Raw genomic sequence first — 25,811 nt, 5'->3', positions numbered from 1 at the left:
TAATTTCAAAGTTGCACGCGTGCATTACACTTCTTTATTGAAAACTACGGACTAATACTTTGCAAACACACTGCACGTAGGCCTCTCTAACATTTGGGGCATCAGGGTAAGCACCTTATATTTTGCATTTTTACATGTTCAGAGCCCTGCCTACGGTACCAGCTGGTGTCCGTCCGGTATGCTCAGGGGAACGAAGCCTTTAGACTCTCGTAGATTGAAAATGTCCAGAATCGATAAAATACATCTACGAGAGTCTAAATCTTATAGGCTAGTTCTGGTGACTGATATTGGCCTTCTTAAGCGTTATTCATAGTCTGGATTTTCGGTGGTGAGGTGACCACCGAACTACAACATGACGTCACGAGCCGCGGTGAAGAGCAAACCACCGCCACCACCCCAGCCCTTCTCTCTGTTTTTACTCACTACCGCTCAACGTTATTTCAGCTCCGGTGGTCACCTCACCACCGGAGCGGTGGTCACCTCACCACCGAAAATCCAGACTATGAATGAGCCTTAAGGGGTGAGGCGCCTGCGTTTTTTGTTTTTCCCCATTATTCCATTATTATCCCCTCACGTATTAAAAGGACAACATCGGTCACCAGCACCAAGAACAGGCGTTCCTGATGAATTTATCATGGTTAAAATGGACTTTGAAGTTACAATGTGTTATAGGAAGGGGGAGTGTCTGATTAAATGAATACCAAATATCGAAATAAATACTGAATCAAGCAACTCTGTCTCTAGTCTAATATACTAAGCTCACACGCTATGAGATTGTTGTTGTACTGTAGGGACTCAGGGATCTGCTATTTGCACTGAATGTTTGCCTGTTATTTTCCCTGAATGATCACCTATTATGACATGTACCCAGACCACGGACGCTAGCAGCAACCAATCCAGAAGCTACTGTCTGTTAGGCCTGGTCTGCTGAGACGTCTGACATCCACAGATAAGATAAGGCCCCCTTGCTGAGCTTCTTTAGGAGGTGAAAACAATGAAGTACATAAAACCTCTATCACTGCTGAGCTTCCTCACAAAAAATGTGTTGAAATATCACACGTTTCTGCTTGTCAATGGGAACGCATGCATCCGAGAAATGTGCGACACCCTCATAAACAATCTATAAAAAATGATGATGAAACATGTTGTGGTTACTGATTGATACGCGGGCAGCCCTTTCCTGCAATGCAAGAGTTCCCAACCGTGTTTCCATGATTGTGACCGGAATGACCCGTGTAATTGCTCCACGCAAATCACTAACTACTGGGACAAATGGGCTCCCCGGCATCCTCTTGTTCCTGCATGCATGCGTCTGTGCGTGCGTGCGTGTGTATGCATGATGTGTGTGGTACCTTGTTCTTATCACAGTATCCACTTTATTCTGGAGGAGGGCCTATATCTGGGTGCAAATGCCTGCCTACATTGGGGTAGAGTAGAGAAGGTTATTGAGGCCATTTTTAGTTTTAGTCATTCTCCACTTTTAATTTCGACTTTGGTGTTTTAATTCAGGTATTCAGCGTGTCATGCATATTCTGCCATTTGATATGACCATAAATACAAGGCTGATTATTAGTTGTAAGTAGCAGACAGTTTATGGTGGCTTGCCATAAACATGAATTGTATCTGACTACAGGCAGATAGGCCTATAAAACCTGCAATGCACATGTTGTTTAACTTTGAAGTTAGGTTGCTCATTCAGTTGTATATATATCTCACGTTTCACACACTGACACAATAACACCCATCGACTATGCTGCTTTGACTTACATATTTGACTTCTGAAATAAAATGTAGAAATAAATCGTGATGCTGGAATTGCAAAAAATGTTATTGTTTTTCCTCCAAGAGACTCGCGTTACAAAGGAGGGCGGGGTAAGAAGGGTAACCCTAACCTTTTTAGCATTCCGTGCATTTATTGAAATTCCACACTGAAATACCACTCAGCCACTGACCTTGGTCTGGTGTAATCTGATTCGGCGTTATGGTTGATGATTATTGTCCGATAGTCATAATAAAGCATCCACACATACATAGACACTAGTCAAAAAGGAAAAAAGGAAAACCCATGGGCGGGATTGTCTTGTGCCCAGCTCATGAATAAATGAACGCGGAGCCACACAACCACGCCTTCGTGTTGAACTTGTGTAGCTGGTTCGACTTCGACCAAAGCAGTCAGTTGTGGACTCGGCTGCCGCATGGCTACTGTGTGTAGTAGACCTTTCCGTCGTGTGTAGTGGAAGAGGTGGAAGCCGTCGGATATAAATAACGAGAAGAACGAACTCTTACTTTTTCCTTTAAAAGTTTGAGGGAATATACTATAGAAGAAGCACTTTTTTTTCCTCCTTCTATGAATCGGGACATCATTCTATGCTCTGTTGATAATAGACGTGCTTGTTCCCCTCACCACTACTCGTGCATGTTTAAATCAGAGGAGTACATTTGTGCCGTGTGTCGGCCAGACAACTAAATATCACAAAACGAGTGGCAACACAACACCAGTGTGCGGAGGCATGATTTTGAGACGGGGCTCAGTCGTTGCTGCCTTTTTACTGTGTTTTCTTGCCAAGGTATGTGGATTACTTTACTTTTTTTTTGTCTTTGTTTTTTAACAGAATAATGCTATTAAGGATGCACCTTGCATGTCTTGTTGTCTAAATGTATGGCTCACATACATCACATCACATGCAAGGCAGGCTGTGCCGTGTGGTGTCGACAGTTAGTTGGTTATTTAGCCAGCTGCTGTGCATGTTTATGCCGAATTTATATCGCTTCGTACGACGGTCAGTGTATATGAATTAAGCATAAAAGCAAGTATAAATGCATTCGGCCTCAGGGACACCGTTTAATAGCACAACTTTTACCAGGTCTTTATTGTGGTGGAAAGTAACTAAGTACATGTACTCATACTACTCAAGTACTGTAGGCCTACTGTACTTAAAGTACAATTTGGATTTTTTTTTAAATTTAGCCTTCTTTTTACTCCACTACAATTATTTGAAAACTTTGGGAGGCATACTATGGTCCGACGGAGCACTGGTTCGACATGCAGTGTGCTATTTTCAAAGGGTTGTTTTACATGACAAACTTGTGAAATGGACATACGGCATAATAATAAGTAGGCCTATAGGCTACTTTAGTTTAACTTTTGAATTTGATGCCACTTTTCTAGCTAATTTTACTCAACTACATTTTGAATACCGGGACTTGTAGTTGTAACGCACTAGGCCATTTCTGCAGTGCAAGTATTGATACTTTTACTTAAGTAAAACATGAGTACTTTTCCCCCCCCGGCGACCCACCACCACTGTTAATATCTGTATTGTACTGTCAATCAATGCCCCCCCCCCCCTTCCCCCCTTGCATTCAATCAACTTACGGTGTTGTGTTTTGTGTCAACAGGTGTCGGGGTCGGGACAATTCGAGCTGCAGGTCGTGTCGATGCATAATGTGAACGGGGAGCTGCTGAGCGGCCTGTGCTGCGACGGCAGCAGGACGGCGGCGGACCGCAAGTGCACGCGGGACGAGTGCGATACGTTTTTCAGAGTTTGCCTGAAGGAATACCAGTCGCGGGTGTCCGCCGCGGGGCCCTGCAGCTTCGGCACGGGATCTACGCCGGTTCTCGGAGGGAATACGTTTTCTTTGAAGAGCACTTCTGTGAGGAATGAGCGATCCAGGATAGTTTTGCCGTTCAGTTTTGCCTGGCCGGTAAGTTGATGATGAGTGGTGAAAAGAAAAAGAAAAAAAGAAATCTGCTGCTGCAGCGACTTTTCCCTGGCGCGCTTGTCAAAAAAACGTTGGGAAAACACCGGCTTGTAGGCAATTCTCTGCAATTTACTGGTCATCAATGCCCCCCCACCCCCCAAAAGGAAACAATGAATGAATCTTTATTTTTTTGGTTTGCTGTCAAAGCCTCTTGATAGACAGCTCTCCATGAATTGTCCTTTGAGTAAAGAGCCCCGTGGTCCCTTCCCCTGATTACTGCAGGCCAATTAACCAGATCATGCAGGTGTTTTTGTTTTCTTCAGGTCTATACTATACTCTATTTCATTTTTAATTTTCGTTCCAATAGCCTATAATAATAATCATCAAAGAAAAGTTGTACGTTTTTAAAAGTTACACAGACGAAAAAGCGCCATAAAAACCAAGCAGCTGATTTAATATTTTTTACCCCAGCAACGACATTTTCTGGTGGGAGTTGCACACTTCTTTACGCCCACTTGCAGTGAGAAACCCTTCTATCCGGAGTCTTAATTCTTCATAATAGAGTAAATAAACGAAGCTGACAGGCCAATGGGAGGGATGTGGGTTTTTGTAAAGAGATGATTTGTCATGCTGGAACTTATGTAGAGAGGTAATGAAAAAGTGGAACTCACTCTGCACAGACTGAGTGGCCCCATGGCACTGGCCCACAATGTTCTATACGTGACTGATGGGCGAAACGCACTGTTCATCGGTATGCACGTGTCCAATTACATTCATGCTATTTTTATCACAACCTCGAATGGATGTTCTTGGCATTATTTCTGAGTCTCTCAAGCACATTTTAGTATCTTAATTCTTTTGTGAAGAAGAAAGAGTAGGCTATGAGCAAGAAGAACATAAAATGCAACTTGATTGAATTGTGATAACTGCTCATGTTGTCCTTTTATGGTGTGTAGGTAGGCCTCTTAATAGGCTACATCAAATTGGTTGCATTATTTAAATAGGCTACCCTTTTCAGGGGCATTCATGGCAGTATGCAATTTGATATGCTTCTGTGTTTTTTATTATCTCATCATTTTCAAAGCACAAAGGTTGCTATATGTCCATGTTATTGCAAAACCAAACAACATCAATAGATTTTTCCAGTTGGAATAGTATTCACCAAATTGTCAGAAAACGACGTTAACATGGAAATTCAATCCATGCCCCATTTACAACTATAGGCTCCTCCTAGTCTTTCTCACACTGTTACTGTTGGTCAAGAAGCAGTGATACAGTACAGTGAAAATGGCCCCATGTCCATCGATCAGTCTGCATGAACCACCGGTCATAGCCTTTTTTTGTATTTACAAGCCCATTCAAACTAGCAAAAATGTTTTGGGGAGACCAGAGTACATCAGTCTTGTCGACTTTTACACCACTAACTACATGGTATTGTTATTCTTGTGTCATTTTTGTTAATGGAGTGGTCTGGAAATCTCATGTAAAACAAAAGCATTCAAATATAACTGTACTGTAGAAAAGAAGGAGGTCTAATCACATTGGCACTAGTTTAGGGGAGAACAGAGGCTGTTGTTGGAGTTCCCCCTTCCCTCACTTGTAGCGCTCTACTTCAGTGCACATCAACAATCGTCAGGTTAGTTATGATATCAGTCTTTGTACTTCTCATAAGTTGATTGGCTGTTGTGGACAGATGGCAGTGCAGGGAAATTGGGTTGTCGGGTGCTTCGAGTTCATGATGTTTTTTTTATTTTTTATATTCCTCCATCCTCTCTCAAGAGCTGCCTGAAGTTGGCCTCATGTCCAGGCCCAGGGCTTTGTTTAAGTCACGCTCGGTTGGACCCTAGGCATTTCATCGCTTTAACCTTGCCACCCACAGTAACTGCTGCACTTAATGAGGCAAACCACATGTGCTTAGATCAGGTAGGGCCACGAGCTAGACACCAGCTGAATGTTTCAGCCTGGACATGTTTAGTATCTGGTGAATATTTGTTTTTAGAGCTCCATATGGATTCACACAAACTTCCCATTTTGCAGCTAGCCCTTTTACAGCTATGTTCAGGGATCCGTGCTTTTATTCCACAGAAAAGTGTGGGCCCAGCCACCCAGACTGAGGCAGGCCCTCACAGCTTATCAAGCAGGGACAATGGTGTGCCGACTGTGACTACAGTGAGGATTACAGAGCATAATGGAGGCAGTGCAGATATAATGCCAACACAGGGCAAGCAACAGGAAGCAGCAGTAGTAGACTCAGCAGTGGTGAGGTTGGCTCTCAGACAAGCCCCGACCTTACTTCTCTATGGCCCCCTCAGCATGTTTGCTGATGACATCCCCTCCACCATGGAAGTAACATTTATAGAATAGTAATGACTAGCTTTTTTGGATACTAGTTCATTTTTCTTTGCAAAGCTCTGGCCAGGTTTCTACAAGTACAAACGTTTCTTCTCGAGAAACGTCCTGCCTCACTTCTGGAGTCTTATTCTTAATTTACACTTCGACACACGACTGTGGCACTTGACGAAAAATAACAGATATTCAACTGTGAAAACATTGTCAACGTTATTCGATATAAATGAGCCATTAGTTGGTCTGGCAGTCAAATCCTACTCTCGGTTGATTTTTATATTCACCGTATTTCCCTAGCGTTCTTTTAACACGAACCTGGCATGCCTCCCCCAGACCTGGGATGTGTCAGCATCAGAATGATTGATGACTAGTTGGAATGGTCAAAGAGCTGGGGGTCAGGTGAATTGTTGAACAACGCTCAGCTCAGCCTTGAGGGTAAGCACCGCCAGCAACTGTGGGTCTAATGACATGTTTGCTTTATATAGTCTGCTCTGATGTGGCAGTTAAGTGCAAATTACTCAAGTGAAAGAGAAAAACGTGTTCTTCTCCCCCCCCATCTCCAACAGTCTTCTGCTTTAACAAGGGAGTGCTTTTTATGCACTCGCGGTGTTTCAGTTTGGTGTTATGTGACAACTTCTGAAATGTTATTGTGGACCATGGTTAGACACATGAAGTAGCCTAGTATGTACTGTATGTACGCATTATGTTTGAGAAATGTATTTTACTTGCTTTGCCAACAACACTAGAGTCACCCTTTTAAAAAGGTAAAAGGTAGCAGTCTTTTGAAATGAGGGAAAGGTTGCACACCTTTCACGTTCAGCAGCGAATGCACGTGTGTTTGTTTTGCCTCAGTGACCTCAGTAATGATATTGATCTGGTTCGATTGGCAAAGGCTTCCACATCTGCCAAATGGTGACTCTTTTGTTAGAGAAAACATTCCACATTATCCTCCTAGCTGAAGTGCCAGAGGAGGATTGTTTAAAATTTGTGGCAAACAATGTTACTTCTTCCCAGCTCATCAGTGCCATGGTTTTGAAAAGTAGTTGCAGTTGTCTTTTCTTAACCAGGTTTTATGGGAAACGGTTACCTAGCAGTGTAAATCAATCAGTCAGATCTTACTTTAAGTGGTTGAACTTGACTCAGGAAAAGTGATACAGCAGGTCAACGTCCTTTTGATTACATTGTTTACGTTACCCCCCCCCTTTTGCTTGCTTGGGCTATGCAACTGTTTTGCAGACTTTATTTAGGGCACATGGCTATTTCTTTTACTTGATGGTAAGAGAGGGACATTCCCTCTCTTATTGAATTTGAATGCTTTGGAAAGGCACATCAATTGGCTCCATTTCCAGTCTGGTATAGAGTGATAGGGCTCTCTGTGTGCAAGTTCGGTGAATTCCCCCAGAGTGAATCCAGTAGTGTTCTTTGGCAGGTCGGTGTGATTCGAACTGGAATGGTCTTTATCAGTTATGCTGTCTGTTTGTTGGACAGCGTCTGGATTACCAGGACAGATAAGGAGACATATGGCCACATATATTTGTGTGTGACTGTGTGTGTGTGTGTGTGTGTGTGCGCTTGCCTGCGCGCGCGTGCGCATCTCTTCGGTAGTTCAAAGAGAAGTTGTGAGTCAGCTGGGAGCCTGGGAAAAGTGAACCTGGCCGTGGCACACAATTCCAAACTGATAACCGCCCAGGAGTTATGGGGTGTCGGGGAAGGAGGAGGCATGCAGTATCTCACTTTTTAGAGGCAATTACAAGGTCTAGGCCCAAATGTTTCAACAGTACCGGTTTTGCTTCACGTTTGATCAAGACATTGCCCTAGCACTGACAATGAGGTCACGTAATACAAATCCTTTTAATCGGTATAGCTCAGTTGAAGAATTTAACCATTTAATTTAGAACAAATTGAACAAAAAGTGAATTGTAGGTAGTCTGTTACATACTAGTATTCGCGGTCAAAGCTGCTTCATTTTATTACGATGATTTTAAGCCAAACGTGTTAAAATGATGGTAATGGATGACTAATATCCAGTAGGATCAACCAATGCTGCTGCAATAGTTTCCATGTCTAGGCGAGTCCAAAGTGCAATATGGATTTGTGGATTTTCCCATAACACATTGCAGGTCCACCCTCCTCCAACAAATTCCTCTCCCCGTTATAATTTGGCAGCTTCTCTTAAGACAGTTATCTGTCTGTTAATTGCCATTTAAATATCCATCAGTCATTAAATATCCATCAGTCATTAAATATCCATCAGTCATGGATGGCTCAAGAGAACATGTAGACATCATTGGCTTTATCCTTTTTTTTTTAATGTTTTTTTGTGGCTTTTGCCTTTATTTTATGGAGGGACAGACAGTAGGCTGACAGGAAATGGGGAGAGAGATGGGGGGAAGACATGCAGTAAAGGCCGTCGGGATCGGGAGTCGAACCCGCGGCACACTGCCAGACTGGATTACCAGCCAAGGTGCCAGGACCACTGAGCCACGGCCCAGGCCTGGCTTTATCCTTTTAAATGCCACGGAACCTTGTGGTGCAGATTCTGATTTCTTCCCTTCATAACAATCATATTCATTTGAGACCAGATTGGCAAAAAAGGCCCACATGTTCCAGCCAGGTCACGGCTCACCAGATATTCATTTATCATAACTTTAGTAAGTATAGGATAGATTCTCTCCATCTTAAACTATACCTCCCTGACCGAGTGCAGGGATACAATGGCTATTCAATCGATAGAATATGCACTCTTGTTAGTTTGTGTCTCGTATTAAACCATCTTTTGTTTTCACTTGCAAATGCTCTTGTCCTGTGAGGCGATCCTGTTCCATGTCAGTATGACCTGGTGAGTTGACCAGCAGCAAGACGTCAGACAGTGCATATAATTAGATTAAACTCTAAATGCTGCTTAGGCCTACACTAATGCATGAAGATCTGTCACAGAGGAGCTAATGGATGTATGCTATCGATTTGACATGGATAGCTGTGTTAGCCTGGTTTGACGTGGTTAATGGTATCACTCTCACACTGCCACTAAGGCATGTGTCTGATTAATTGTAGCGTGTAGTACTAGCGATTAGTTGTTCGATAAGTGAAGGCGTTTTTTTTCTTCTTTTCTTCTTTTGTAAGACAACATGCTGCAGGGGCTTTGTTGTTTATTTTACTGCATTTGTCACTCCAAATATGGATTACATAGACACAGACTTACTGTATGTCTGTTGGAATGACAGTTTAGCTGATGAGCTACTAACTAAACTACCACGAGAAAGAAAATCAAAAGTTCCAGGAGTGTCTCTTAAGTTTAATTAATTCTCCATCGCATGGTGTTGGTGTCACTTGCCGGAAGGAACATATTTTCAAGCTGCAGCGTGCCGTGTTGTTCGGTCGAGAGACACCGTTGTGCGATGGAGTACAAATTAGACCGTATACCCTTCTCTTGGAAAGTGAATGAGAGGTTCTTTCTGGATCCTAGTAGGTGTGTTTACGATGAGGTCACCGTGCTGGTGGTTTAGAGCAGCAGTGGCCATGTAGAATGTCTGAAATGCCTCCCAGCTCTGCTGTCAGGGATGAGGGTGTGTGCGAATATAACAAGTAGGTGTTTCTAGTGGATGCTCGAGCGCTGTAAGTGGATCTCTCTCACTCACACACACACACACACACACACACACACACACACACACACACACACACACACACACACACAGGATTTCTGTGTCGTTGCACACAGAAATGCACACATTACTGTCCATTCCCCCATGGCTGTGGCACAGACCTGAAGGGATGTGTAAGCTGATACTGGTGTGAGCGCTACTGACCCTGAGTCAGACAAAGCGTTTTAGGAGTGCTGAAATCAAGACAGGCCCTCCAGAGATCCCCCCCCCCCCCCCCCCCACACACACACACACACACACACATACACACACACACACACCAGTGACACCACCTCACCCAAACACTAGGGCTGAGCATCTCTGTCTGTCTGTCTGTCTGTCTGTCTGTCTGTCTGTCTCTCTCTCTTTAGTTTGTCTGTTGCTCTCTGTTTTCATGTGTCTATCGTAGGTCCTTCTGACTGGAACAATCAGAAGGATGTGGCTGGCATTTTTGCTGTATGTCTGCGATATATATTTAGCATGTGATTGAGATTTATGTATGCAGTGCAACTTGTGCAAAACAGAAATGCAGATTGGCATTTATTTGCTGACTGCCTGTTCATTAAACAAATGTGGCCTACTAAGTGATACCCACGGTTTGAAGCCGATCGAAAATCAAGCATGCCGTGATCTATTCTAGACATAATGTTAAACATTTGAAATGATGTTTTCCGTGTGGGTCTGTTATTTTTTTAAATTCTTATCAACCTGGCAGTGTGTCCTGAGCTGCCCTATTCTCACTCTGCTAGTCGTGGCGCCTCAGACGGCCTCCTGCTGGGTGGATGACTGTCTCAAGCAGACCAGACCCCTGCCCATGTGTCTGCCATCCTAACATGTACAGCACAGGCCCCTGAACAACCACAAGCTTAGCCCCTCTTAAGAAGATCAGCAGAACTGTTGTTTTAAGTCTCATTTCAAGTTAATCCCATGAGAAGGAGATGAAGCTTTATTAGCAGGGTTCCCGCAGTCATAGAAAAGCTGGTGAAGTGTAGGCCCCGGAACGCTTGGGCGGCACTGAGGCTCCAACGCAGCCTATCGGCGTGTCGCGGGTTGGAATCCCGATTCAGATAACCTTTGCTGCCCGTCTCTCTCTCCCTATGTCCTGCCTATATACTATATACTGTCAATAAAGGCAGAAAAAGGAAATAAAAAGTCTTAGAAAAAGAAAATGATGAACATCCATAAACAAAACATCTAATAAATGGTGCATTTATATAGCGTCTTTATCCAAGGCGCTTAACATAGATTGTGCATTACATTCACCCTTTCACACACACATTCATACACCGATTGCGGCGGAAGCCATGCAAGGTACCAACCAGCACATCGGGAGCAATTTGGGGTTCAGTGTCTTGCCCAAGGACACTTCGACATGTAGACAGGAGGAGCCGGGATTCGAACCGCCGACCCATGGATCATTGGACGACCTGCTCTACCTCTTGAGCCACAGTTGCCCCTAATCTTTACCAGCATGTCACTAGCTGTGCAGTTCATTAATTCATCTGCACAAATCGCAATGCATTCAGTGGCAAATTCTGCTATACATGAGAAATGTGAAAGGCTTTGTTCCTGCATTAACACACTGGCTGCTTGTGGGTAACTGGGCATGTTGAATAGTGTGGTGATGGTCTATGTCTCCTATGGCCAAATGGAAATGACAATCTTTATGAATAATTTAGGCATCTTTTTGTGAAATCACACAATGCGTGAGTGGTCTATTGTTTGCGGACATTAATGCATACATACAGTACAGGCAAACGCCGTTCTTGACAGCTTGGCTGAAACATGTATTATAAATGTCATGGAGGGGTTTTGTTTATTTAAATCAGTCGGGTTCAATATATACAGTAAATGTTGGTACAACTGGTTTTAAATTTGAATTAATGAATAACCCAAATACAATTGTTGATGTGCCATTGAGTCATCATGGCCTTGGTTAGCACGAAATGGCACTCAAATATGTCAGTAAAGGGTGATCTATACATGGTTACGCACCAATGTCATGCACTGAAAATAGCTGATCTACAAGCTCACAACACGTCGCTCTGGGATGTGTGGTGATATTTTCAGTGTGCGACACTGGAGCGCAACCACATATATATATATATATAACGTTCGGGGATAACGTTCTGTTCAGAGAAGGATTTAGTAAAGACTTGACACAAGGTTCTATACTGTCTCTTAACTACTCATCCTTGAACGTTAAACCTTGGCAACCATTCAATGATCTTTCCTTTTTGATGTATGGTGTTTGTTGTGCCTGACACCGCTTGTATCTCTATCTTCCTCAGAGGTCCTACACTTTGATAGTGGAAGCCTTGGACTTCAACAACGAAACCAGTGGTGAGTATCTCTCTGTCCTTCTCTGGCATTTCCATCTTGTTCCTCTCTCTCGTATCCCCTTCCCACAGGGAGGAGGGGTGTTGAAGGTCAGAAACTGACATTTATTCATCCCTAAACCCTCTGCCCCTCTCCCACATGGCCCCGCTGTCTGTGTGTACGTGCGCGTTCGCGGTGTGTATGTGCGTGTTGTAGAAAGTGTGTTGACAGGTGCCTGTAACAAGGGAAAACGGTACAGGGAAGTGAGGGGGGCGAGAGAGTGAGGGGGGAGAGAGAGAGAGAGGAAGAGGCTGAGGCAGAGAACAAAGCAGTGCAGCAGACAGAGAGAAGGAAGTATGGTGAGGTAGAGAGGGAGGGGGGGGGGGGGGGGTCATGGGGCGGGGGGAGGGGGCATGCTGCCCTCTATGAAAATGTTTTCATTTGGCTGATGACTGATGGCAGGTGCTGCTAGCCGGGGTCAGGGTCACACGGTCTCACTGTCACTGAGGCGTGAAACATGCGAGTTCATCCGGCCGACCCAGCCCCTGCAGCGCAAACCTGGCTCCGGTCGCAATGTACAGCCGAGGCCTTTGTGCTTATACGCTGTCCGTTTGGTTAAAGTTACCTCAGGTACAGGTGTGTGTGTGTGTGTGTGTATGCGTGTGATTTAGGGGTGGTTGCCGGAGGAGCCAGAGCCTATACCGTGTTCGTTCATGTCGGACAGTGTGAAAGGTGAAGGGGCTATTTTGTACAGCGTCTGGAGAAAACTGTATTTCTCTCCGCCAAAGAGGCACTTAGAGTTTCACAGTGATATCACGTTGCATCTGTACTCTCTGGTCTTTGGGTTTGGGTTGTACAGTTTATGGCCCTGGATTCCTGCTGGTCTGTGGTTAGATTGGCAGCGGCGTGGTGATTCCAGCTGAGGGCAGGCTGCACCTCTCTCCTCTCCGTTATACCGTGCTTGTTTATGAAGTAACTGTTTGAGGTCATCAAGGTTTCGGTCTTTTCTGCTGTATTTGCCGCTCCCCAGAGAGCCATTAGGGCATTGGTGTGAGAAGCCCCCTGAATGTACACACTCCATGCCTGCTAAGCCCCTCTGAGCTCAACCACACTGTAAAGTCCTGAGTGGCAACTTAACTCTTGAGTACAAGAATGGTCAATTTTTTTACTCTAGAGTTAAAATAATACTCAGGAGTTTACAGTTTAGACTAGCCTGGGGCTCTGTTTGCTTGACTTGCCATTACTAGCATAGCACCCAAGTGCCGTAGGGGTCAATTTGTAGCACACACAGTTTAAATAGCACTCAAGATTTTACAGTGTAGGCTAGCTTGGGTCTCAATTTGCTTTACATGATCATTACTAGTATAGCACAATTAATGTGTAGACATACAGTACGGCATCCCTGTTAAGAAAATACACATACCGGTACACCTTTTTTATGCATCATTTTTATGCTCATAATATCACTGAGCCGGCATTTTTCACATTTCAATCTAGTCGAGCTGCACTTGCCAACTTTTCAGCAAACGTTTCATATCTAGCTCACCGGTGAGAATTCTAACCACTTACCATCATTTAACCGCAGCCTATTTTCTCCTCTACGAGAGTATTTTGGTATATCTCTGGTCTGTGAGCGTGCCCATTATGGGGGTTGTGATTTATACTCTGCTCCCAGCCAGGCAGCAGGTAATAAGGATGTGCCACCCCACACGCAGCAGGCCAGCGTGCGGTAGAGAAATGCCACATAGCTGAGCTCTGGATTCCAGGCCACTGTGAAATGTTACTGCCCACTGTGATTTCAGCATGCACCCCCCCCCCCCCCACCCCACCCCATGTATAGTAAATAAATGACAGTAGCTGCTGCGTTGCATCATACTTCACAGAGAGGCGATTCAGTGAAAAGGCCAGTGACCTCGTCTCTTTTCCTAGGATGGTAAATAAATCGTCTGACACACATTTCTCATTCTCTCCCCCCCCAAGTGCAGATTTAGATAATCAAGGAGTGATCGCTTTATATTTGCGTGCGCAAGTGGATCTGTGTGCAACGTTCATCCGCGCTACTCATTGCGTGCGTGTGTGCGTGTGCGTGTGCGTGTGCGTGTGCGTGTGTGTGTGTGTGTGTGTGTGTGTGTGTGTGTGTGTGTGTGTGTGTGTGTGTGTGTGTGTGTGTGTGTGTGTGTGTGTGTGTGTGTGTGTGTGTGTGTGTGTGTGGGTGTGGGTGTGGGTGTGTGTGTGTGTGTGTGCAGTCTACAGTGCAGCTGTGTGTTTGCTCAGTACGAGTGTGTTTGCACTACGTGTGAAGCCCATTAGAGCGCTTGGCTCCCAGGCTAGTCCTTGCCCTTCTGACAGACCCATGACCCGGTCTGTTTGACGAGGCTGAGGGAGTAAAAAGGAAAGCAACACAAGCCTCTGGTTGTATTCCCACTCAATGATTGCACAGTGGCCTCGGCTCCGCAGGGCTGAATTGCAGACAGATAACTTTGTGAAAGTGTGTTTGAAAACATAAATTGTCGAAGAAGCCTGGGGGTAGTCGGCTTTGGATCTCTGCTGTGTGTCCCAAGTGTCTTGAGAGAACTTCTAGTGATTTGGCACTATAATAAATAATAATTGTCTTGGAATTGACTCATCATCATCCTGTTCAGAGTGGCCTCGTCCGCTCCACGACCCTTTAGGCTCTTGCACAGATATTCAGCTAGGCAGCAACTAAGACCCTTTGGAGTTTTTATGTGATTGCACCTAAGAGAGAAAGACCGAGGCCTATTTATACTTGGTTGTGTGTCGGTGTCATGCAAAAAAAAAGGCAGATCTACAAGCTACAAGGGCTTTGCAGTGTGTTGCATTGTAGCGCTTGTAGATCTTCTATTTCTGGTTGTGCGACACGATGCGCAACCAAGTATAAAACCAGGCATAAGGGAGGGCTAAAAAGTGCTGATGGCGCACTGGCAGGCCTCCCAGCAGCCACTAGTGCCGTTGGTGTCCTTGCACACTGTAATTTATGGTGGCTGTGGTTCTGTCCTCGCCGGAGCAGATGGGGATGGCAGCATCTGAGCCCAGTAATATCCTGACGCTCAAAAAACCTGAGAGACGGAAACCGAGCCGGGAGGGTTGAGCGTGAGAAAAAAGCCAGTGAACAGTACTCATTACAGTCGGGCTTTTCATTTTTCTGCATTTCCGCCTTGCACTTTCCTTCCTCGTCAGGGCGCACACAAGGTCTTGTAATTACATGGCATTCTTTCTGTGAGTCAGTGAGATCTTCTGCAATTTGTGTCAGAAGAATGTTTTGGGGACATTTTGGATTCTGCTGTGTGTGATCATCACAACTTTACACTGGAACTCCCATGAACAAGAACAGTACAGTACAGTGGAGTACGGAGCATGACACATGTCCGTCCCCCCCCCCCTTTTTCCCTCACTGTATATGTTTCTTTTCCCTTTTTACCTCCATTATGATGAATTCCTGTTCTGTTCTTTGTCTATATAGAAGTGTCTATTTGTAGTACATCTCTAAATGTTTTGATGAATTGAACAAGGTGGACCCTCTTGTAAACAAGTGTAATGCTTAATTGGGTCGTCCACTCACAGACAGTTAACAGTCTTTGTATTGAGTTTGTGCTTGAAATGTACTGTAATTCTGCAAACTTAATACATATTTCAATCAATCAATCAATCAATCCTGTACTGTCCTGTAGTCCCTAGTTCCTGTACTCAAACATACCAGCCTAGTTTTGTTGATTCGTTTTTAGTTTTTATTACTTTGAACCTCATCCATAGACAGACACTGACTGACTGTGTTGAAACCGTTCTAGGTGCCGATGGGCAGGTGATAGAGAAAGCATCTCATTCCGCCATGATCAACCCCGGCCCCCACTGGCAGAAGCTGACCCACAACGGCCCCATAGCCCAGTTCGAGTACCAGATACGGGTCAGCTGTGACGAGCACTACTACGGCTTCGGCTGCAACAAGTTCTGCCGGCCCAGGGACGAGTTCTTTGGACACTACACCTGTGACTACAATGGAAACAAGACCTGTCTGGAAGGATGGTCCGGGGCAGACTGCAACACAGGTTTATAACCGTTTTTTTGTTTATTGTTTGCATTGTTTTTGAAATAAAGGTTATCAAATCATATCAGTTTATCAAGGTAGGACCGGACTACAGCAGGATGTGAGGCAGTCGTAAATGTTTATTGTTCAGTGTATTGTTTTAAGGTTTTGTAATAATAAAGATCATACGAGGGTACGGTGGCCGTATAGTGTACTCTACAGCACTAGTTCCCAAACAGTGGGCCATAATGGGACCCATTATGGTTTTTAATTATTGTTTCAAAAACATTTTCAAAGAACATTCCCAAAAAAGCAACATTTTTCATGAATTAAAAAACAAATTCCATGATTTATTTTCCAGTAATTTCATGAATAAATCAATGAAAAAAAATCTAAAAATGTCCATACATTAGAAAACAAATGTTTAAGAAGTAGTGAAAATAACATCGATCTACAAGCTCACAACACAGCGCGAAGCGGCGCACTATGAGCTTGTAGATCTGCTATTTTCACTCGCTTTGGTCCCAGGGAGACTACAATCTACTACTACACTACAATCTACACAATTTATGTGAATCTGAGGACCAGGCATGTAAACAGACTGTTCTCTTCCTCCTGTAGCGATATGTCGCCAGGGCTGCAGCACTGAACATGGATCGTGCAAGGAGCCAGGTGGCTGCAAGTAAGTTATTGTGATTTTTCACTCTTCCTCTTTTTTTTTTTTTTCTTCCAGCATTATTTATCAGCCTGTGATTCATGACCTGACAAACTGTGGGCTTTTTATCATGTGAAACGTATTAGGACCGCTGTTTAGAGTTGGAAGGGCAGTTCAAGTGTCTTAACTTATGATGCCGGCCGGTGCCAGAGGCCTGCAGAGCTGTGTTCACTCATGTAGGGATTGGATCCAAGCACCAGTGTTTTAACATAGATGCACGCTGAGCCGTTCAGGAAGCTGTCCTCTGCAACTATGGTCTGGAGCTAGCTAGCTAGCTGGCTGGCTGGCTGGCTGGCTGGCTGGCTGGATGGCTGGCTGGCTGGCTGGCTGGCTGGCTGGCTGGCTGGATGGCTGGCTGGCTGGCTGGCTGGATGGCTGGCTGGCTGGCTGGCTGGCTGGCTGGATGGCTGGGGAAGTCTTGAGAGAGGAAAGGCTAAACGGCCTAGACTCCATGTTGAAGTTGTGGGCTATATGTATTCCCCCTAATGAGACAGGCTTTATCAGTCAAATTGTGTGTAAACTCTTGGATGAGCCTAAAAGTGCACTGTTTGTGCAGCTAATGGTTTCCTAATGCCGTTTGTGAACACAGCCTGAAGGAAAGCCAGGCGCAGATGCCTATCTGCTGCTGGGGTATTGTGCACAGTTCGTTCCTAAAACCAAAAGCAATCATATCCTCATCCTGGAAGAGGCCCTACAGTGATCAGCGATTGGCTGCTTTCGCCTGCCTGGCCACAAATCAAGCAGTTCCGTTGATCAAGTTTGTTTTTCTCTGTTGCGGCTGTATTGTTTTCACAGGCTTTTGACATCATCAGTTTTCTTATGATGGCTACGTAGCTTTGCCAGAATGGGAATGTTGGACTGCCTTGTTCTCTGCACAGGTGTGGTTACGTTTCAAACCCAAGGGCTTAAAGTTGTTTTAGATGCGTTCAGCCAGCAAACCGTCTTGGCAAATGCTGGTGCTTCCCTCGGTCTACGACTCTACGCTGTAGAGGTGCTTTCTACGAGTTGCTTTCTCGTCACAGGGCTTTATGGTAGCATTATACAACAGTAACAGTTCTACAGTAAGTGCTGTGAGCTGCAGGCCAAGCAAGGCAGTCCCTAATCTTATGTCTTCATAGTCACTGCTAACAACACCCCCTGTCTCCCTGGGGCATTTTACACTGGACTTTTTAAAATGGTTGTTATTCAACTATGACAGCTAGCGCACCAAGGGAACAAGTTAGCCTCCACTGCCTGCATTATGCAGCTACAAACATGAATTAGCTCTTTGAAAAGCAAGCCTGCTTTCTGTCTAGAACTGAAGCTGTTTCTGTGCTCACACCACCAGTGCTTCGTATAAATGTATCGTCCAATTCCCTGGCACTTTGGCACTATGTAACTAACTAGTGACAATTTGGGATCCCACTGTGGAATCCTGTTCTGCTTCTCATGGAGAGGATTAGCACGCTTTTAAGAATAGCCCATTTTAATCACAGACTGATGTTTACTTAACCACGCGGTTTATTTTTACAGTCCGTCCGTTTTCTCGTGGCTAATCAGCGTGCCGTTCTCCCAGGGGGACACTGATTTCCTGCCACCGTGCTCCCGAGGAGCACCGTATCGCCACCCTTTTAAAAAAGAGCCCAGTTATCAGTCAGAGAGGCCCAGGCCTGAATTACCTTTAATTACGGAGCCCAGGAGAAAGAAGGGCCAACTTTTTATCAGCGTAATTATGGACCTGGACGTCTCCGTCCCGTGGTCAGAAGTCTCTGTCTCTGTCCTTCTCGCGGCCCCGAGGCACAGCTCTTAACTCCTGACTCATGGGAACTAACGCTCTAAGAGCTTGGAGGACCACTAGTACTGCTGCTGTGTTCTGAAGTAACAGCAGCGATTTAGAGAGTGGGCTGAACACTCCCCCTGCCTGGCAGTCACTGCTGCCAAGCCACAGGCATAGTGTTGTTGCAGAGAGCGTCTGGCCGCATGCTAATGTTAGCCATGCTAAAGGTCCCATTGGAGCCGTAATTTACTGTTTTGTTTTTTTGTTTGGTAAAAAGGGCTAAATACTCCTCTGTTGTTTGCCCCCAAGTATTGTTGAAGAGCTGTTGCATAAACATGCCCTACTACTTAAGATTCATTTGTGGTCTTTTAAGACATAGCGCTAGTTGTTAGGGCAAGAATAGCGGCCTTTGTTTGTTTATTTGCGTGGCTCCATCTGTGTATGCTAATTCGTAGTTCATTAAGTTCAGTTTATCACAAGATTGCTTTTAAGAGGAATTTAGGTGAACCAAAAATATTCAGATGAAACTGATAATGATACCACGTGGATTATTTAACCCAGACTTTATTGCTCTGAATTTGCATGTCTTCTGCATATGCGCGTGTGTGTGTGTGTGTGTGCATATCTTGTGTTTGTGTAGCCATTTGTTTAATCTAGGTTCAGTTGCAGAGGCTAAATATTGATCTGGTGGCTCTTATGTCTGTGTCTTGCAGGTGTCTGTATGGTTGGCAGGGCCAGTACTGTGACAAGTGCATCCCCCACCCCGGCTGTGTGCATGGGACCTGTGTAGAACCCTGGCAATGCCTGTGTGACACAAACTGGGGCGGCCATCTTTGCGATAAAGGTTCATTTAACTTTCTCAAATTTCTTAAACGAAGTCTTGGTTGCAAAGCTTTGCGTGCATGTATCTTTTTTCCCCCCAAGTTGTGTCTCGTTACAATAAAAATTAAATGTCAAAACATGTGCCTCCCTGACAGATCTGAACTTCTGTGGCACTCACCAGCCATGCCTCAATGCAGGGACATGCATCAACACTGGACCGGACAAGTACCAGTGCTCCTGTTCTGAGGGTTACTCTGGAGCCAACTGTGAGAGGGGTAAGTTCCTCAAACCAAAGTTCAATGCTAAATTGTTACTGGAAGTAAGGACGCCACAAGCATTTCTGGGCTTGTACCCAAGTGTCACTTGGGTACAAGCTGTATACTTGTATAGTATATTATAGCACTGCACTATATAGACACAACTTTGGACTTTAAATGATTGTGACAGTTTGACACTATATGTTTTGACATTTTATTTAAGCCCCTACAAAGCATTTAAATCTCCCAATTTATTTTTTAAAAATACTGTAAGATTGATAAAAGACAATTAACCCATTTTGGGCGGGAACCCCTTTTGGTGTTGGCATTATGTTATGCTTCAGCTAGTGAAAAATAGCAGATCTACAAGCTCATAGCGCGCCACCGAGTGGCGCGCTACGAGCTTGTAGGTCTGCTATTTTTTTGAAAAATCGAAAAACGACTGACATAGAAACATAGCTTTTTCAGAAAACTGTCAGGATGTAGAAGACATTTTTAGAATCTGATCTCAGGTCCAAATGGGTTAAGATTGGTAAAAGACAATTAAAAGCCAGAACTTGATTAATTCAGTAGAATAAATAAAAACGTGATCTGTAACGGGTCTTTGAAACCTGGACCAAAAGGGGAGTGATTCTATGGCCTTGATGAGCTCGTAGAGGAAAGGGTCAGGAGGTGACCTGAGTTTGCAATCAGAGGAGGTGGTAACTCGGCCCTAATCTGTTTCTACTGCGGCTGCCCCCCCCACCCCCCCCTCCCCCCACCCCAAAGTCAGGTAATCCAGTGGTTTGATCCGCCAGGGTGGGTCATCGCTCAGCTCCTCAGACACTTGAGACAGATGGGTACGGTGCTAAAGTTCAGCTGCTGGGAACACTTACCATGGAGATGATGGTTTTTTCCTCATTAAATCTGAGCCTCGCGGGGCGCTGACAGCTTAACTGCAGAGATGTCAGGAAACCGTGCCCTTCTTAACAGGAGGTCCCGCAGACCAACGGATTGGCCAGGCCATTGTAGCGGAGAGAGAGAGGCCCCCAGTGCACCCCTGCATCCTCCTCCCCCCCCCCCCCCCCCCGTGCCGCATACCAAGAACTATCCACCGGTCACCTCCAGCAGCCCGGTGACTCTCCCCGTGTGAATCATTCATTTTTTGGGATTCATTCCGGACCCACTCATCCTTAAATCGGACCACAAAAGAGGAACTCTGTGCCGGAGCCTTCCCCTCTCTCTCTCTCCCGCCCAGCCTCTCATCTTGTGCCGCCTTCTCACAGGAAGAATGGCGCGGAGACAGAGGGGAAGTCACGGTGCATTGGCCAGGTCAACTTAGCATGAAGGATGATTTCCTGCCCTCGGTGTGGTCCGCCGGGCGGGTAATAAGAGCAAGACAGGGATCTGAGCGGGATATAGGCCGGGGCAGAGGGGAGGGGGCTGTAGGTAGGACGACCCTGCTGACCATGGGGTGGTCCCAAGGAGGGTGGATATAGGGGCAGAGGGGAGGGGGCTGTAGGTAGGTAGGACGACCCTGCTGACCATGGGGTGGTCGTAGGAGGGTGGATATAGGGGCAGAGGGGAGGGGGCTGTAGGTAGGACGACCCTGCTGACCATGGGGTGGTCCAAGGAGGGTGGATATAGGGGCAGAGGGGAGGGGGCTGTAGGTAGGACTGGACAACCCTGCTGACCATGGGGTGGTCCAAGGAGGGTGGATATAGGGGGCAGAGGGGAGGGGGCTGTAGGTATAGGACAACCCTGCTCACCATGGGGTGGTCCCAAGGAGGGTGGATATAGGGGCAGAGGGGAGGGGGCTGTAGGTAGGACGACCCTGCTGACCATGGGGTGGTCCAAGGAGGGTGGATATAGGGGCAGAGGGGAGGGGGCTGTAGGTAGGACGACCCTGCTGACCATGGGGTGGTCCAAGGAGGGTGGATATAGGGGCAGAGGGGAGGGGGCTGTAGGTATAGGACAACCCTGCTCACCATGGGGTGGTCCCAAGGAGGGTGGATATAGGGGCAGAGGGGAGGGGGCTGTAGGTAGGTAGGACGACCCTGCTGACCATGGGGTGGTCCCAAGGAGGGTGGATATAGGGGGCAGAGGGGAGGGGGCTGTAGGTAGGTAGGACGACCCTGCTGACCATGGGGTGGTCCACGGAGGGTGGATATAGGGGCAGAGGGGAGGGGGCTGTAGGTAGGTAGGACGACCCTGCTGACCATGGGGTGGTCCCAAGGAGGGTGGATATAGGGGCAGAGGGGAGGGGGCTGTAGGTAGGTAGGACGACCCTGCTGACCATGGGGTGGTCCCAAGGAGGGTGGATATAGGGGGCAGAGGGGAGGGGGCTGTAGGTAGGTAGGACGACCCTGCTGACCATGGGGTGGTCCACGGAGGGTGGATATAGGGGCAGAGGGGAGGGGGCTGTAGGTAGGACCATGGGGTGGTCGTAGGAGGGTGGATATAGGGGCAGAGGGGAGGGGGCTGTAGGTAGGTAGGACGACCCTGCTGACCATGGGGTGGTCCACGGAGGGTGGATATAGGGGCAGAGGGGAGGGGGCTGTAGGTAGGACCATGGGGTGGTCGTAGGAGGGTGGATATAGGGGCAGAGGGGAGGGGGCTGTAGGTAGGACCATGGGGTGGTCCAAAGGAGGGTGGATATAGGGGCAGAGGGGAGGGGGCTGTAGGTAGGACTGGACAACCCTGCTGACCATGGGGTGGTCCAAGGAGGGTGGATATAGGGGCAGAGGGGAGGGGGCTGTAGGTAGGACGACCCTGCTGACCATGGGGTGGTCCAAGGAGGGTGGATATAGGGGCAGAGGGGAGGGGGCTGTAGGTAGGACGACCCTGCTGACCATGGGGTGGTCCAAGGAGGGTGGATATAGGGGCAGAGGGGAGGGGGCTGTAGGTAGGACGACCCTGCTGACCATGGGGTGGTCCAAGGAGGGTGGATATAGGGGCAGAGGGGAGGGGGCTGTAGGTAGGACTGGACAACCCTGCTGACCATGGGGTGGTCCAAGGAGGGTGGATATAGGGGCAGAGGGGAGGGGGCTGTAGGTAGGACGACCCTGCTGACCATGGGGTGGTCCAAGGAGGGTGGATATAGGGGCAGAGGGGAGGGGGCTGTAGGTAGGACGACCCTGCTGACCATGGGGTGGTCCAAGGAGGGTGGATATAGGGGCAGAGGGGAGGGGGCTGTAGGTAGGACGACCCTGCTGACCATGGGGTGGTCCAAGGAGGGTGGATATAGGGGCAGAGGGGAGGGGGCTGTAGGTAGGACTGGACAACCCTGCTGACCATGGGGTGGTCCAAGGAGGGTGGATATAGGGGCAGAGGGGAGGGGGCTGTAGGTAGGACGACCCTGCTGACCATGGGGTGGTCCAAGGAGGGTGGATATAGGGGCAGAGGGGAGGGGGCTGTAGGTAGGACGACCCTGCTGACCATGGGGTGGTCCAAGGAGGGTGGATATAGGGGCAGAGGGGAGGGGGCTGTAGGTAGGACGACCCTGCTGACCATGGGGTGGTCCAAGGAGGGTGGATATAGGGGCAGAGGGGAGGGGGCTGTAGGTAGGACTGGACAACCCTGCTGACCATGGGGTGGTCCAAGGAGGGTGGATATAGGGGCAGAGGGGAGGGGGCTGTAGGTAGGACGACCCTGCTGACCATGGGGTGGTCCAAGGAGGGTGGATATAGGGGCAGAGGGGAGGGGGCTGTAGGTAGGACTGGACAACCCTGCTGACCATGGGGTGGTCCAAGGAGGGTGGATATAGGGGCAGAGGGGAGGGGGCTGTAGGTAGGACGACCCTGCTGACCATGGGGTGGTCCAAGGAGGGTGGATATAGGGGCAGAGGGGAGGGGGCTGTAGGTAGGACGACCCTCCCTGCTGACCATGGGGTGGTCCAAGGAGGGTGGATATAGGGGCAGAGGGGAGGGGGCTGTAGGTAGGTAGGACGACCCTGCTGACCATGGGGTGGTCCAAGGAGGGTGGATATAGGGGCAGAGGGGAGGGGGCTGTAGGTAGGACGACCCTCCCTGCTGACCATGGGGTGGTCCAAGGAGGGTGGATATAGGGGCAGAGGGGAGGGGGCTGTAGGTAGGTAGGACGACCCTGCTGACCATGGGGTGGTCCAAGGAGGGTGGATATAGGGGCAGAGGGGAGGGGGCTGTAGGTAGGACTGGACAACCCTGCTGACCATGGGGTGGTCCAAGGAGGGTGGATATAGGGGCAGAGGGGAGGGGGCTGTAGGTAGGTAGGACGACCCTGCTGACCATGGGGTGGTCCAAGGAGGGTGGATATAGGGGGCAGAGGGGAGGGGGCTGTAGGTAGGACGACCCTGCTGACCATGGGGTGGTCCAAGGAGGGTGGATATAGGGGCAGAGAGGAGGGGGCTGTAGGTAGGACGACCCTGCTGACCATGGGGTGGTCCAAGGAGGGTGGATATAGGGGCAGAGGGGAGGGGGCTGTAGGTAGGACGACCCTGCTGACCATGGGGTGGTCCAAGGAGGGTGGATATAGGGGCAGAGGGGAGGGGGCTGTAGGTAGGTAGGACGACCCTGCTGACCATGGGGTGGTCCAAGGAGGGTGGTGGGTGGTGGTATGTTAGAGACGGGCCTGGATTACAAGACGGAGCTGTGAAGCCGTAGTGTGCCATAGCCAGCCTGGTGGCAAACCCAAACTAAAAATGTTGGCCTATCCAGATTAGAATCAGATCTCATATCATAGAATTCATAACTGAACACTAAATGAATCCATAGAAACGAATTTCATGCAAAGCACATTTAACCCATATCTTAGGTGGTGGTAAATGTGTTCCAAATAGGATATTTGTCTCAGTCTGGACACTTGAAAGCCTGATTTATACTTTTTGTCATACAACGGTGTCGCTTGCCGAATGTACAAGTTCACAATGTGTTGAGAGCTTGCAGATAGGCTATTTTCAAACATCGTCATATGACAGTCAGAAACTATAAATGAAGCATTATGCAGGCCTATGTCATTACCTTGTTACCACAACAACCAACGCAGACCACTTGATGATGTCTAATTACACAACAAATCCAATATGATCACTTGCAAATAACAGTGTGGACAGTCAATCATACAGATCAGAAGCATCTGAACGAAGCCAAATACTCTAAAAGGTGTGTTTGTGGGGGTATATTTCTAAAACTGTTGTTTGTGTCCCTCCACCTCCTTCACAGCGGAGCACGCCTGTCTGTCCAACCCTTGCTCCAACGGTGGCAGCTGTGCCGAGACCAGCCAAGGCTATGAATGTCAGTGTTCCCCAGGGTGGAGTGGACCGTCCTGTGCCATCAGTAAGACCGCTAACACTAAAACATTCCATATCCTCTTCACTACAAAACACAACAACAAAGTATGATGTGGATCATCTGAATTTGACCATACTCTCCCCGTAACTCTCAGATGTCGACGAATGCAGTTTGAATCCGTGTAACCACGGAGGCACCTGCCAGGATCTGGTCAACGGTTACAAGTGTCACTGTCCCACGCAGTGGACAGGCAAGACGTGTCTCATAGGTGAGCTCTAATCTCTCTTTTGCCTCCTAGTCATAAGTGAAGTCATAATTGTATCGATTGCACTACAAACATGATGTTCAATGACCACATTGTTGGCCCCTTTTCTCGCTGTAGATGCCAACGAGTGTGACACCAAGCCTTGCGTCAATGCCAACTCCTGCCGCAATCTGATTGGTGGATACTTCTGCGAGTGCATCCCTGGTTGGACGGGGCAAAACTGCGAGACCAGTGAGTTGATGTGCTGTTCGGCTTCAGCTGTGTAGCGTCTGCCTCCTCTCTGTTGCTCTCTCTCCGTTCTCTACGCTACATCTCACTCACAAGCACATGCATGGCTTTTAAGACAGAAGTGGACAGTTGGACAAGGCTGGTCTTGTCTTATAGTGTAAATGATCTGCCTCGATCATTATTGGGTCTGTGTGTGGCCAGGGCTGCGGTTATTAGCGCAAGCTAAAAACAATCCTGCTCTGGTTTCACTTGGCAACGGGCACCGTCGGTATTGCCCAATATGCAGTGTTGCATTCACTCTCTGTACCCATATTATCTGAGGCGGAATGTTTTCCAGCGCCTGCAAAGCTTACTCTAGGCCCCTTGCAGGGGAAAACATGAGGTGGAGAACTGGTTTTACAAATAGGGCTGTTAAGCTAAGACATGCACCGTTCTGAGCATTAATCCTTGAAATCTGTTTTTCCCATTT

The 25,811-nt window shown here is 47.4% G+C and overlaps 1 protein-coding gene across 1 annotated transcript; it reads left to right on the top strand.

The window, feature by feature from the left end:
* Positions 1 to 2,163: 2,163 nt before the first annotated feature.
* jag1b (jagged canonical Notch ligand 1b) lies at positions 2,164 to 25,380 on the top strand (the record flags this gene model as incomplete). The annotated part of the gene is made up of 10 exons (XM_079512906.1): positions 2,164 to 2,567; positions 3,400 to 3,705; positions 11,984 to 12,035; positions 15,818 to 16,075; positions 16,675 to 16,735; positions 19,238 to 19,368; positions 19,502 to 19,621; positions 24,781 to 24,894; positions 25,004 to 25,117; positions 25,232 to 25,380. The coding sequence occupies exons 1-10, from the start codon at positions 2,511 to 2,513 to the stop codon at positions 25,378 to 25,380; spliced, it is 1,362 nt and encodes a 453-aa protein (XP_079369032.1). The 5' UTR covers positions 2,164 to 2,510.
* Between the last annotated feature and the right edge of the window lie 431 nt (positions 25,381 to 25,811).

The sequence above is a fragment of the Electrona antarctica genome (genome assembly GCF_951216825.1).
Source record: "Electrona antarctica genome assembly, chromosome: 10".
Lineage (NCBI taxonomy): Eukaryota > Metazoa > Chordata > Actinopteri > Myctophiformes > Myctophidae > Electrona > Electrona antarctica.
Note: the sequence above shows the minus strand (reverse complement) of the source record. Positions and strands in the feature narration are given on the sequence as shown.